This window comes from Fusarium poae, chromosome 1 (genome assembly GCF_019609905.1).
Source record: "Fusarium poae strain DAOMC 252244 chromosome 1, whole genome shotgun sequence".
NCBI classification, from domain to species: domain Eukaryota; kingdom Fungi; phylum Ascomycota; class Sordariomycetes; order Hypocreales; family Nectriaceae; genus Fusarium; species Fusarium poae.
In genome coordinates, this window is record NC_058399.1 from 2,133,094 (window position 1) to 2,147,381 (window position 14,288).

Genomic DNA, 14,288 nt, shown 5'->3' on the forward strand with positions numbered 1-14,288 from the left:
AAGACATCCTTTGCCCAAACATCCATACCAAACGTTTTTGGCACTATAACCACACATCCTTACCAAAGCCTTATTCTGGCTCTTATTTCCTTCCGTTTTGTTCCAGCTACACGGTTCACAGCAACACGTGACGTAATTACAGCTCCAGCTGTCGCGTCTCCCTAATCTCGCCAAATCTTATTTCAAATCTTGACATCGCGTCAGAAAAAAAACCTCGACATGCCACAATCCAAAAATGCAAAGGCAATAGGTATGTGTGGTATACCAAGTGTCTCTCATGTATGCCTACTTCAACCTTATCTACGCGGCGCTATACTAACTACTCTAGGATGACCTCTTTGCTTTCCACGAAGCCCACTTCTCACAAGCAGCCCTCGCTTCCTTTGGATCCGACTTCATTGAGACACCAAGCCAAGATCACATTCAAGATGACGCCACTAGCGATGCTTGGGAAGAAGAAGATGATGGCTTAGGCTATTATCCGGATGGTGTGAAAAGAACTTTGACGGACGAGCAAATCGAAATATTTCGACACTCTGAACTTGAAGCTCTACGCAAAGAGAAGGAGAAGGCCGAACAGCTCAAGAGAAAGGCAGACACAATGACGGGCGAGCCTGTAGACCCGGGTGACAATATCGCTGCTCCCCCACAAACCGCAAACGTGTTGCCAACATCCTTCCACAGCAATAAGAAGCGAAAGAAGAAGAAGGCAGCTAAACGTCCCGAACCGAAACCTGACCTTCGAAAACGAACATGGGATATTGTTGACAAAGGCCTGGACTCGCTTGAGTATGACTAAGTCCAAGTCCATGGCACATTATGATGAAAAGGTGCCATCATCCGCTAAACCTATTTCACTACCCAAGGCAGCTCAGCTGGTCTGGGGGTAAGATGTCGTGTTACAACGCGATGCCGAATGGACTCGAGATAAACCTGATCAGTGAAAACATGTATCATGATTTGTCACACATGATAAAATGTAAGTACTTTTCTCTATTACTTCGAGCATTTCTCATCATGATGAAAACCCTTGTATCGTCATCCTTAGTCGGATCGGGACTGGAGGTGTAGGAGGCATCAGCTTTCGCTGATGCTGACACCTTTGCAGGCCCGAAATGTCGAGCAATTAATCTTCTCTCTGAAATATGGAACTTTTTTCTGGTTATCGATTGCAAAGCCACATCTGTTCATGCGGCTAACCTTGAACTATAGGTTTTGAACTCAACTGGGACAGATCCCTGTCCGATGTGACTGCACAGTATGGTCATGAAATAATGGGTATTTGGACTTATGAGAACGTTGTTAGCTACTGGTGATTCAACTTTTTAATGTCGACAAGAAAATGACGGAAGCAGATACATGCTGAAAGGCGTATCGATGTTGTGGCCCATACAACTTACTTGGACTTGACCAGAGTTAGAGGGTCGTCTCTGATAAGTATAATGGAACAACTTCATCCTTCAACTCCAGGCTAGTCTAAGTGTATGCATGTCTTCCTCCTATCTACTAAGATACTTCAAGTGGTTGTTACTTCATCCTTATATTCCAGAACCATAGATACACCAACCAATAGTCATGAATGTACAGCATAATTGGACGCCCCTTTGACTACATTCAGTAACATTTTACCATTCTTATTCACGTCAATGTGCCACCATGCCTTTTGTTGTGATACTGCATTCAATTGAGACAAGTCAAACTAGAAACAAGCAGTCGAGATTGTGTCCACAGGACCAAGCTCTTGCCTTGTGATTGAATTCAGGGTGCTCGTGCCATTCAATACCTTATCGCAGAAGACCCGATAAGCGCTGCAGCCAATCACGGACTAGCCCGCCTGCCAAAACAACGGGGTAGTTCTGGGCTGGACCCGACTCGAAATGCCATCCCACCTTGATTTTGCAAACCCAAGTCAAATCAGGTCCAGCCTCTTCACCTTCAGCCTCCGACCTTGGGCTCGCCAAGATAAACATCGGCACCTCGCCTCTTCTACCAGCATCTGTATTGCTTCGAATACCGTTTACGATCATCGCCATTCACCAAAACCCCTCTCTAAATCATCAGCGCCGCCCCTTGCGACGCCCTCGCTCTCCTGCCCATCATGGCGCGTGTCTACGCCGATGTCAACCAGAGCATGCCCCGCAGTTACTGGGACTACGACAGTGTTAATATCAGTATGCCCTCTCCCACGTGAGAGCTTCACCGACAACGTAGCTGACCAACGTTTGCAGGCTGGGGTGTTCTGGAAAACTACGAGGTCGTCCGAAAGATTGGTATGTCGACAATTGTGGAATTGTCGTTGAGTCATTAACACTTTTGTGTCACTTGTAGGCCGCGGAAAGTACTCTGAAGTCTTTGAGGGTATCAATGTAGTCAACTATCAGAAGTGCGTTGTCAAAGTGTTGAAGCCTGTCAAGAAGAAGAAGATCAAGCGAGAGATAAAGATCCTTCAGAACCTGGCTGGCGGCCCCAATGTTGTCGCCTTGCTTGATGTCGTTCGCGACTCGCAGGTTCGTGCTTTAACCACTCTCGTAGCCCTTTCGGCTTTCCAGCTAACCATAACCGTACACAGAGTAAGACTCCATCTCTGATTTTCGAGCACGTCAACAACACCGATTTCCGAAGCCTGTACCCCAAGTTCAACGATATTGATGTCCGATTCTACATCTTCGAGCTCCTCAAGGCACTCGACTTTTGCCACAGCAAAGGAATTATGCATCGCGATGTCAAGCCTCATAACGTTATGATTGACCATGAGAACCGAAAGGTTGGTCGCCCAAGGTCAATCGTCTGGTTGCCATCTTACTGACAGTCTACAGCTTCGCCTGATTGATTGGGGTCTGGCCGAATTTTATCACCCTGGTACCGAATACAACGTTCGCGTCGCCTCTCGTTACTTCAAGGGCCCTGAACTGTTGGTCGATTTTCAGGAGTACGATTACAGCCTTGATATGTGGAGTCTCGGAGCCATGTTTGCCTCCATGATCTTCCGCAAAGAGCCGTTCTTCCACGGCAACAGCAACTCCGATCAACTCGTTAAAATCGCCAAGGTTCTCGGCACTGATGATCTTTTCGACTACATCGATAAGTATGAGATCGAGCTGGATGCGCAGTACGACGATATTCTAGGCAGATTCCAGAAGAAGCCCTGGCACAGCTTTGTTACTTCGGAGAACCAGCGGTTTGTCTCGAATGAGGCCATTGATTTCCTCGACAAGCTATTGCGATATGACCACCAGGTTTGTTTACGAGATCGTTATCTGGAGTCCCGATAAATCTAACTGCAAGACAGGAACGTCTTACTGCCAAGGAGGCCCAGGCGCACCCCTACTTTAACCCAGTCCGGGATCCCGAGGTCTTCAAGCAGCACCTTGCAGCTGCCAACGGCGCTGCTAGCAAGTCTTGAGAGTACCTCAAGTCATTGTTCCGCGATCCATCATCCACGACTGTTCATCTCGCGGCATTCCCCTCATCCATGATACCCTCGGCCGGCAGATTTCAATTCACCATTTTGTCGGTCTTCACCACCTGATAGGATCCCCGTATTAGGGAAAGAATCTTCTTGCCGAATCAATCCATTCCCATCCCCTTATGTCGCTGATCCTGGTCCGGGGGATCCCTTGGGACGACCCCGTTGAGAAATTCGGCCATGTGATGATACCTCAAGATCTTAAACGTAACGCATGAATTGATTGGTTCGGTGAGAGGGGAAGCTCGCGCAACCAGCCCTGGTCCCAGAAATGGATTCGAGGGTGATGTGGAATGAGACAATGTGGTTTCGGCGTTCCAGGTCCTGGGGGTTATAGCACATTGGTATCACGGGTAATCTAATCACCAACACACCGTGCTTTTTCTAGCTAGCTTCGGATGTCATTATGTTACTTTTTGGGTCAGTGTTTCTACTAGCATAGTAATCAATAAGATCAAAGCGCTATGCTCGTTGGCTATATAATCTATGCTTTTGTGCTAATGCACTCTATATGCCCAATGCGTCTTCAATACTCCTGTGTAATGCCGCTGTCATTTAAATGCAAGTGAAGCAATAATCTCGGCCGCAGTGATATCCACCCACACCGCATGTTCTTATTGTGCCGCCGGGTGTCTTTACGACCCCGATGGGACTGGAGATCTCATGAACACGTCTCTTACTGGGCGTCCTATGAATTTCTCTGGTCAGAGTAGCAGGTCTCCGCATCTTCGTTGATGACGGGTTGACGCTTGCCGATTTCGGATGGGATTTGACTCTTCGAGCCAGCTCATCCCGGGAACCCTCTGTATCTGAATCGGAATCTGACACAAAGGAGAGAAGGGAGCGGCGTGAAGATGGAGCCCGGTTTGTGTGGATATATCTGTGGCGGGGAGTATGGGGTTTCTGGGAACTTGATGGCGGCTCTATTAAAGAGCTCCTCGTATCTTTCGGTTTCTGTGGCGTCGAAGCTTCTTGAATGGGAAAATCTCGTGGTAAGAGGGGAAGAGATTCTTCACTCTCGATAGCTTCGTCGTCAGTGACTACATGAAGTGTAGGACTGTCATTTCCGACAAGCTCGTCACCTTCTGGAGGCATGTTGTCGTTAGGAGTTCCGCCATCGTGAGGAAGGGAGGAAGGACTGGCGGGTAATGATTGGTAATCTTGGATAGATTCAGAGTTTTGGCGAGTTTGCGGGACATCTCCCATGATAGTGTCGACTTCTTGTATCAGTTCTTGTGACTTCTGAAGTATGGTCTGTTCCTGTATATTGTCCGTTATATCTTTTGGAACTTCCTCCCCTTCCTGTGCAACGTCTTGCACCTCTGTTTCATCATTTTTGGTTTGCTGCAATGTCTCCTTCGCCTTTCGAGGCCGGACAAACTTGTATAGAAATGTGTCACATGTTCTATCAGGAGCTGAGTCTTTGGGTTTGGTTTTGAGGAGCCATCTAAGTTCATGGGACAGATGAGGCGATATCTTGGAAACCTCATTGTCTAGAGTCTCATCGCTCGATCTATGTTGACCGTTCTCGGTGACCTCGTCACCGGCATGCACGAGTTCTTTCACGGGATTGTTTGTTTCGTCTTGAATAGTGGGAGCCAGAACATCCGATTTCCTTGGCCTTCCCCGTTTTCGCTTCATGGATTGAGGGAGGTCACCAGTTGCCGAAGCAATGATAGCGGTGGGTGATGCAGATTTGACCTCTTTGGCTCGTACTGGAATGGAAGATTTAGAGGGCGTTGTTTTCGCGGAAGAAGTTGAGCCTTTTGGTCTTCCACGCTTTCGTTTGAGCGACTGCGTGGTGTGATTTGCCATGTAAACTATGACTCCAGCTTCAGGGGATGGTGAGTCGTTGTTCCTCGACGGAGCGCTTGTGGCATCAATGGGCTCTGCAGAATGTTCGTCATGTCTAGTTGGCACGTCGGGTACAGGAGAGACTACCATTGGAACTCCATTTGGCCACCTGGGAGCCCTGATTCTCGAAAGAGCGAGTGGTGCCTCATCGTCGGAAAGTTCTGTTGCCGGAATCATGTTGTGAGTGAAAGGGCTTGGTTCCTTGGCGTTCTTGGATTGTGATCTTCGAGGAGCGCTGCCATCAAATGGGGCCGCCGTGCCTTGAGAGTCTGGAATAGCCAGGTTTTGGCAAGCCACTCTCGTTCCTACCTCATCTGTTGATGTCGAATCTATTTCTGTCTGCTCAGGAGGTAAAGAACCCTCTCCCTCAGTTTCCTTATCACTGAGATCGACAGATTGAAACTCTTCCCGTAGAGACGGATCAGCCCTCCGCACCCGCACCGTAAAGGTCTTCCCCGATTTTTTCAACTCCCGTGCATCATCCCAAGAGATCTTGCCCATATAGGATGTCTGCTTTCGTGCCCGGTTAGAACGTCTCCGATCAGAATTGTCCTTCTCATCAGATTGCCGTGACAATTTGACGGCATTCCCATTGGTCTCTTTAAGAACCTTGTGGGGAGGATCATGTAAACTGTGATCCTTAGATAGAGCTTTGTCGCTTGATGGGACCGGACTCGACTGTACGATGGGCTTCGGATCCGAGGTTCCGGAGCATAAGAAATCCTCCTCCTCATCACTCGTGTTGATGGTTGGATCAGATAATGGAGCCTCCTGTTTGTTGGAATTTTCTCCTGTTAGCTTGGTTCCAGATCCACGATCGCCATCTGGAGCCTCTGCGACGCCTTCCACGGCGTCGCTAGGATATTTGTTAGACGTCCTTTTGAACGAACCCTTCATGGAACCAATTCGTTTGGTTTTTCTGGTCCAGTTGCGACCCCATATAGAAGCTTGTCCGCTATTACTGGCCGTCTCATATCTGCCCCCGGTAAACCATGGCCCAGACATGCTCGGTGGTATATTGAAGTAAGGGGGGATATCATCGCGGCCCCAAGCTTGTATAGGGAATCCAGGCATCATTCCCCATGGTCCAAAAGCCGATGGAGGCATCCCGAAGTCTGGTGAATGCATGGGCCCAAAGGATGAAGACCCTAATCGAGGATCATCGTAAGGCAGCTCTGAATGTAGCGCTCTACTCCTGTCTTGTGGTACTTCATTTTGACTGCTGGCGGTACTTGAAACATTATCAGACGCCCCCTCAACACCGCCATTCTGGTCTTGCGGATGTGCCTCTGTGTCGTTTTCTTTCGTCCTCGACACCTGGCTAATCTCATTTTCGGGTTGAGAACCAGGGATTTTGTTGGCTTGTCCTTCGGTGTCAGAATATTCGTCGGTGAGATCTCCAAGTAGGATTCCTTCATCTTCATCAATGTCGCTTTCGCCTTCCACCCAAAGACCTTCGACGTCGCCCTCGTCACGCATATTGCGCAAGTGACCATTGTTCACCACAATTTCTCCTGTTGCCATGTCGATTTCGTCTCCAATGCCTTCAAAGTCGCGACTGTACTTTTCGATGATGTGGGCCATGGTGGCGTGGAGTTTTTGATTAGCATTTGCCCGCTTCAGTGCAAGTTGAATATCCGGATCTCGTCGGATTTTGATCTCTTGCGGATGTGACGCAAGCTCGTCATCATCGTCTTCATCTTGGGCGTCCTTGGGAGGCGAAGGGCCATGCCGTCTCTTCTTTGTAGGCGGCCCCATTGCCATAACGGTCTTTCATATAAACTTATCTTCTTCTTAGTCGTATAATTCAAGTCGCCGGTTATCTGCGCAGGCATATAACTGTATAATGGGTTCATGGGGCGCATAGGGTCGTCCCTTGAACATTGTTTGGCAGATGATGAATGGTTGGAGGAGCAACTGCAGAATCGACGCGATCGAGGGCCGTGCATCGCGTAAAGTGCTTTCCCTTAGTGGTCATCTGGTGGGGGTGAAAGGAACCTACAAGTTCCATGAGATAGGTATTCCAGGTAACTGTCGATTTAATGTAAATGTGGCAGAAGGAAATTCGATTTAAGAGTAATAGATACACTGTCGAATCCCATATCATATTCACTCTAGTAAGTATTTCCCCTTCATCAGGCATCGTGACAGCAATCTCCCATAATAATGCTGATCACATGCACAAAGAGTCTCGGTGGCGCACTGAAGCTGCTATAGATTTACAACGTCACCGCTAAGGCCGACCTTAATCCAACCTTACTTTGTGTACTTCCCAGCTTCAACTCTGCAACGCCTCCACTTCCTATTTCTTCCAGGGGCGCACCAAGTTGACTTTAGCATTCAGATCATGCGCATCTCTTAACCGGAACATGAATTGCCAAAAATGCCGTCAGCCTCTCCGGCTGGACGGTTCCCTCGAGGATCTCAACCCAGCTGCCTATGATGTCCTTGTTGGTATGTTACCCGCATCATGTCTCGGGCACTCTTTCTAACTCGCGTTGCAGCTTCTGCATCCCCGCAAACCCTCAAGAAATCGCTTGTACCAAATCCGCCGCTCGCGCAACCACAGGACCAATCGCGGAAGTCACTATATGACAAGGTATCACGCAATGCAGGGCCGCCAACGTTCAAGCGCAATCATGGAAGTCATCCTCGCGACTCGTCGATGTCTTTCGTACTACTATCCGAATCGCAAATGGCTCGACCAACCCCATCGTCTGACCGTCCTACACCACCAGCAGTCCTGCGTCGCGCCAGCTCCAGCAAAAGCAATGCGGATAACCCTGATGCGCCTATGGGAAACGAAATGGACAGAATCAACCGTCTTTTCGACATACTATCGGCCCGGTCTGATATCGATCATCCAATATGCGTCGAATGCACGGAAATGCTTGTAGAAGGCTTGCAAAAGAAGCTCGAGACTGCCTCACGCGAAAGGGACTCTTACGCTAAGCACCTGAAAGAGGCAAAGACGAACAAACCAAGCGAGGAAGATATGAAGGTCCAGGAGGAAGCCCTACGAAAGGCCGAGCGAGACAGGACTGCAGCCATGGAGGAACTTAAGAAATTAGAGTTAGAAAAGACTTCACTAGACGAGGATCTTGTACTCCTTGAAGAAGAGTCGCGGCAGCTGGACAAGGAGGAAGAGAAGTTCTGGAGAGAACGAAACGATTTTGCTACCAGAATGGCCGATTTTCAGGCTGAAAGGGACAGCATCAACGCCAAGTACAGCAATGATTCACAACTCCTGGAGAAGTTGCAACGATCCAATGTGTATAACGATACCTTTTGTATCAGCCATGACGGGAGCTTTGCCACGATCAATGGTCTTCGACTCGGGCGCTTATCGAACAAACCTGTGGATTGGCCTGAGATCAACGCGGCTTGGGGGCATGCTTTGCTATTACTGGTGACAGTCGCGGACAAATTGGCATACAGGTTTGATGGCTATGACCCACAGCCCATGGGCAGCACGTCCAGGATTATCCGATACGAAGTTCCGAGCCCTTCATCGAGCAGACTTGGCAGTCGTGCTGCTAGTGTACCCCCTAAGAAGCATGTTCTCGAGTTGTACAGCTCCGGGGACATGCCCCTTGGGCTTACCTTTATGCATCGACGTTTTGACAATGCCATGGTGGGCTTCCTAGAGCTTGTGCGACAGCTGGGCGCGTTTGTGCATAGGCAAACTGACGCTACTGGCACGCCGCTTAGTTTGCCGTACAAGATCGATGGTGACAAAATAGGGGACGTGAGCATCAAACTCGGCATCGCTCAAGATGATGGTTGGACTAAGGCGTGCAAGCTGACGTTGACATGCTGTAAGTTTCTGCTTGCTCACGCCAGTAATGTGACGTCCAACGCACGAAACGGGGGCAGTTAAAGGGGGGTAAAACAAAAAGAAGAAGTTTCTTTCCTGGTGATATACTTGCGGTGCGCAGTCTAATTGTTCTAGTCGATGAATTGTTACGGAGTTTAGGCATGCGGGTGGCGTTTTGACATGACAATGTAGGAGTGGGAGCCTCCTCGCCATGTCGTATAGAAGGATCTGGCATCATGAATAGCAATGAGATGGAATTTGTTTCAATCATGATTTGTTCTCGGACTTTACAGGCATTCTTTGCTACTTGAATGGCCGGCTTTCGTTGCAGTGCAGACTCCCTTCGCCGCGCTCCTGTAAGATGGTCGACTCTGAATCACTGACATGGCACTGCCAGCAACCGTCACAAATACGCACGTAAAAATCGAGAGGAGGATTTAAGCAGGAAAATATTTCTGCATCGAAAGGAATCTTTCTTTCTTTCTTCATGCATCCTCGGCTTGATCTATTTTGAGCGTATCTACCATCTTCATCTTCATCCCTCCACACCCCTCTTTCACTACCTTACCACCGCACTCATCATGGTGAACTGCGCCAACTGCGGCAAGGACGCATCCTTGAGATGTAACGGATGTATGAACGCTCCCGAGTATCACGATGGAGATTCTGCAGGTGTCTTCTACTGCGGCCATGAGTGCCAAACGGCTGACTGGGCCAAGCACAAGAAGAGCTGTAACAACTTGAAGCGTCGCAAGTCATTGCTCCGAGCAGCCAAACTTCTCAAGGCGACACTCTTGTCCTACAACGAGGTTCTTTTCCACTGGGACCTGACAGAGATCGAGCCTCGCAACGACGCTCTAATTCTCAAGCATGACAACAGGCGTCCAAGCTGGGAGAAGCCCGTCAATTTTCCAGATCACCTCACAACCAACATCGAGCATAAAGAAGCTGCTCTGCTAAAGCGCGAGGCCCTCCACTCACTGTCGATTCTTGGTCCAATGACTAGAAAACTGGTCAAATGTAAGGCAGCCCATGAATGAACATGAATGAACTCTTGTCATTTGGAGCAACTTGCTGACGATTATCACATAGGTCTTGTCTCCCGTCTTGAGACCGTTTATGTCCAAATCACGAACCCACCCTACCCTGCCATAATGGACCCTCCCGACGCGGCCTTCTTTGACATGATGAAGCCAGGTGTCCATATAATTGTCCTGGCGACTCTGCGAGGTTCCGACGAAAAATGGGTTATTGATTTCACAGGACGTCAGTTTGGGTTCAAAGACGTTCTATTTCCCCTTGAGAAGTACATCACTGAGACAAACTGCAACGTCGAATGGCCAGCTTCGCCTTACTTTCATAGCGAAATCTCCGACCAACAGGAAATCATGGCTTTGGATGGTATGCCGCCACCAGAACCCATGGCCGACATCCTCAGGATCACGCGGTACCGTCTACACTTTGCGGCGCTGGTCAAGGCATGCGTTGACAACACCATGATCCAAGGCTCTGATGCCGAGTTCAACATCAAGGTGGATGAATTCTCGCAAAAGGTGAAGACGCACATGTCCGTCTGCCAATCCTACTAGACGAGTTATGGGGGTACGTTATCCAGGCTACGTTAATAGACCCTCATACTGAGGTGGCCGCGGCCAAGGACCATGTACTCGGGGTGGACGCAAAGGAGACGGCGTGGGAGGCGCTCAGTAGGACAACATCCTTGACCTGGGCAAGTACATGTATAAGCAGATCACTGTCAAGTTTTATTATGTTCTAGCACGCTCTAGCAAAAGCAGAATTGCACAAGTAATATCAATCAAGTTTCATTCATTTGTATCCAATTTGTGGTCGTAAAATCGTTAGTTCTATCAAACTCCCCTTGCATCCTATCATTGCGTCCATGTACAGCCCTCAGCGTATCGAGAAGGTTAGTCGCTGGAAGCATAAGAGACTAAACCAATAGGCTACTATCCAGCCTAGAATCAAACTTGGAAAACAAAGATAATAGACAATAAACAAAGCGATCATTCACTATCCTCATCAGAATCAACGACTGCGTCCTCAAAACCCTCAATAGGGGCGGCGTGCTTGATGTAGTCACGGAAACCGCGACTCATTTTGACAACAGCTCGAAGGTGTTTCACACAGATCGTGATGTTCTCGGTGCTTTCTTCCTCTGCATCGTTCTCAGCTAGGGCAAGTGCAGTTTGCATGGCATTGCGAATCTCTCGGCCATTCCACTTGAGGCTGCGAACATCATCACTATTCCAGACATAGTCACGAGCTGCGTTGGAAACATGCACCAAGCCATTGGAGTCTCGGCTCAAACGGTCAAAGTTATGACTCCAAATGCGCTCCCGATCCTCGTGGCCAAGATTCTTGTAGTGCAAGGCGACATGAATACGGCTCAGGAAAGCACTGTCAAATGACTGAACGCGGTTGGTAGTGAGGAAGAGAACTCCGCGGTAATATTCGAGAGCGCGAAGAAACACAGATACTAAACCATTCCTCTTGATGTCACTGGAGCGGCGACGTTCGAGATAGATATCGGCTTCATCGAGAAGAACAAGAGCGCCATAACGTTGGCCCAGCTCGAGGAAATAGCTGAGGTTGTTCTCAATGTGGTAAGAATCAACACTTAAATCACCACTCGTGAGGGAAATAAGAGGTCGGTTGGTCAGCTCGGCGATGCACTCAGCAGTGCAAGTCTTTCCAACGCCGGGGGCACCGTGAAGGAGAAAGATCCTACCCTCACCCTTGTTCTTAACAAAGTCGTTACCCCAAGGTGCCACCCTTCCCTCGCCCAGGTCAGTTGCAAACTTTCCGATAAGAGCCTTTACGGTCATCTTGACTTCGTCATCAAGAACAAGATACTTGAAGGCCTCTTTGTCAGTCTTGACAGGCCTTAGATTGGCGATGTTTAAGTGACCCCAGCGTCGATCGCCAAGGATGAATCCCGGCATGGTCTTGCTACAGACGAGGTAGAATAGATCGCTTTCAGGTGGCGAGTCTCGGGTAGGGTCAAGGTCCTCGAAACCGGTATAAGGGCCATCCGGGTCTTCACTCGAGCGATCATCCATACAGGCATCGCATCCACAGCGTGGGAGGTTTCTGGGTAGGTAATCTTTGGGCGGGAAGACTGCACTGTTTTGCCGCACAGGGCTTCTGTATCGACCTCGACGGATATCGTCTGGGCCGTCGTAATAGAAGCTGTCAAAGCCAGAAGCGTCGCAGATGACACGGCCACTCATAAATCCAGTTGGTCCACGGGACTGTCGGTTGGTCGTGCCAGAGTTGACAAGAAGACCCTCATAGTCCATGTACGTCGGGCGCTTCAGTAATTCCCAATACAATTTTCCAAGAGCGATGTTCTTCTCTTTCATTGCAACTCCACCTTGCGCTTCGAGGTCTTCAGGCCAAAAGTCAATGGGAATAACAGAAAGGCCCCCGATCTCTTGCTCACCAAGCCAAGGAGAAAGATAGAAAGTGTGCATATATCGGTTTACTTTTGTACCATTGGTCTCAAGCATCCAACAATTGACCTTGTATGAGTCTCGTGCGCTGTTGTTAACATTTTTGCCAATGTTGACGCTACTGACAACGTACGGCGCCCAAATATCATGGCGTTTTGCATAAAAGACTTCGCCAGGTTTAAGGAGGATCCAGAAAAGGTCAAAAGTGGCCCTAGGAGTTTCAAGCTCATGGCGTTCCTCCTCGCGACGGATTTCTTCACCGAGGTTTTCATCGAGGAAGTTGAGAAGAACATCAATGTGCTTGGCAGTGGTGGCAGCATACTCGAGGCTGTGAATTGACGGTTGGTTATCTTTGTAATGTGCAAGCTCTCGTCGATGGTGATAGAGAACCTGGTAAGGGGCATCGACCTCAATTATCTTACCCTCAAGACTGAACTTGGGATAATAGGCCACAACAGCCTTGAGAGCATTGATGAGATGAGCTGAGTGTATGTTCATAAAGGGTTGGGAGATGCGAGGAGCATAAGTCTCAGGCTCTCGATCTACATCAATCGGACCATCGTCAAGACGACTGCCATATCCTTCGAAAACATCCGTGATAGGTCTGTCTTCTTGGTTGCGCAGAGGACGAGGGGGCCGGTTGTAGGGTCTATTGTTTCTGGCGGGATAGACCTCTGTAATGATTTCCAAAACAGGGCGTTCCTTTTCACTGGGGTTTTCGCCATCCACTTCGCCTTCTTCATGGTTGCGAGAGAATGGGGGCACATTCTTGAAAGCTCGAGCGCTTTGTCGACCTGCTACTAGGTTAGAGACCGTTTCGTTTCTATATGAAGGCGTAACTTGCGCTTTATAATCTGGTCACGCGAATCAAAATACTCAACGGCGTGAAGGACGTCCGGGACCTTGCCGTTGACCTTGAGTGTCTCTTGTTTTGGGTAAAGACTTTCAGGGTTGTCCCAGGGAGACCTGGTTGCGGGAGGATAATACGCAGGGAATGGCCCCATCAAGGGTGGAGGCATAGATCTGGAATTCGACCTGGCCCTAGAATGGATGTCATCGAAGCTGACGATGGAGATGTTGTCTTCACCGACAACATCGACTTCATATGGGCGGGAAGTGTCCATGATGGGGAAGAAGAAAGAATAAAGGCAAATTTTATAGAAAAGAATTGAGATGACAGGTAAATAGATGAATAGAAGTTGTTAATAAAGGAGATGGAGAAGAAGATATCAGGAAACAAGAAGATGCAGCGAAGGTCGTGCCTTCTTTATAGACTTGAGTGTAAGCTGTGTCACTGGGATTGGTCCTATCATGGCCAGCTCGCTGCAGGACCGTCCAATGAGGCAAGTAGCTCTATTTCCAGGCAGCAGTAGGCATCTTCATCATGTTTGCCTTACAAAAGCCTCACATACCTAACAGTGCCTCATGTAGCACTTAGTGACACTCATTGACCTATCATCATAGCAGTTGTGAGTAATAAAGACGACTTTATATGCAGGTCTGCTGCTAAGCCTCTTGAGGAGGGGTTGTTAGCTGACAGCCCCTCAGAAATGAACCAAGTAAATAAAAAATGAAGTTATTCGGCTCTTTATTACCATGTATTTTATTCGCTTGGTCTCAACCTCATTCTGTATTTCACGTTATCTATCTAGGTAGTACCAGGTAGGTAGTGGGTAAG

At 48.7% G+C, this 14,288-nt stretch overlaps 6 protein-coding genes across 6 annotated transcripts; 4 read left to right on the plus strand and 2 right to left on the minus strand.

Annotated features, from left to right (window-relative positions):
* Positions 1-219: 219 nt before the first annotated feature.
* FPOAC1_000705 (uncharacterized protein) lies at positions 220-799 on the plus strand (the record flags this gene model as incomplete). The annotated part of the gene is made up of 2 exons (XM_044845316.1): positions 220-279; positions 329-799. The coding sequence occupies 2 exons, from the start codon at positions 220-222 to the stop codon at positions 797-799; spliced, it is 531 nt and encodes a 176-aa protein (XP_044711232.1).
* Positions 800-2,098: 1,299 nt separating this feature from the next.
* FPOAC1_000706 (uncharacterized protein) lies at positions 2,099-3,403 on the plus strand (the record flags this gene model as incomplete). Its single annotated transcript, XM_044845317.1, has 6 exons — positions 2,099-2,171; positions 2,229-2,270; positions 2,329-2,507; positions 2,570-2,764; positions 2,817-3,236; positions 3,290-3,403. 6 exons carry the CDS (start codon positions 2,099-2,101, stop codon positions 3,401-3,403), a joined length of 1,023 nt encoding a protein of 340 aa, XP_044711233.1.
* Positions 3,404-4,021: 618 nt separating this feature from the next.
* Positions 4,022-7,078, minus strand: FPOAC1_000707 (uncharacterized protein; the record flags this gene model as incomplete). Its single annotated transcript, XM_044845318.1, has 1 exon — positions 4,022-7,078. One exon carries the CDS (start codon positions 7,076-7,078, stop codon positions 4,022-4,024), a length of 3,057 nt encoding a protein of 1,018 aa, XP_044711234.1.
* Positions 7,079-7,689: 611 nt separating this feature from the next.
* VPS30 (Vacuolar protein-sorting-associated protein 30) lies at positions 7,690-9,200 on the plus strand (the record flags this gene model as incomplete). Its single annotated transcript, XM_044845319.1, has 2 exons — positions 7,690-7,774; positions 7,825-9,200. The coding sequence occupies 2 exons, from the start codon at positions 7,690-7,692 to the stop codon at positions 9,198-9,200; spliced, it is 1,461 nt and encodes a 486-aa protein (XP_044711235.1).
* Positions 9,201-9,718: 518 nt separating this feature from the next.
* On the plus strand, positions 9,719-10,726 carry FPOAC1_000709 (uncharacterized protein; the record flags this gene model as incomplete). The annotated part of the gene is made up of 2 exons (XM_044845320.1): positions 9,719-10,157; positions 10,230-10,726. 2 exons carry the CDS (start codon positions 9,719-9,721, stop codon positions 10,724-10,726), a joined length of 936 nt encoding a protein of 311 aa, XP_044711236.1.
* Positions 10,727-11,161: 435 nt separating this feature from the next.
* On the minus strand, positions 11,162-13,734 carry FPOAC1_000710 (uncharacterized protein; the record flags this gene model as incomplete). The annotated part of the gene is made up of 2 exons (XM_044845321.1): positions 11,162-13,404; positions 13,473-13,734. The coding sequence occupies 2 exons, from the start codon at positions 13,732-13,734 to the stop codon at positions 11,162-11,164; spliced, it is 2,505 nt and encodes an 834-aa protein (XP_044711237.1).
* Positions 13,735-14,288: the final 554 nt, after the last annotated feature.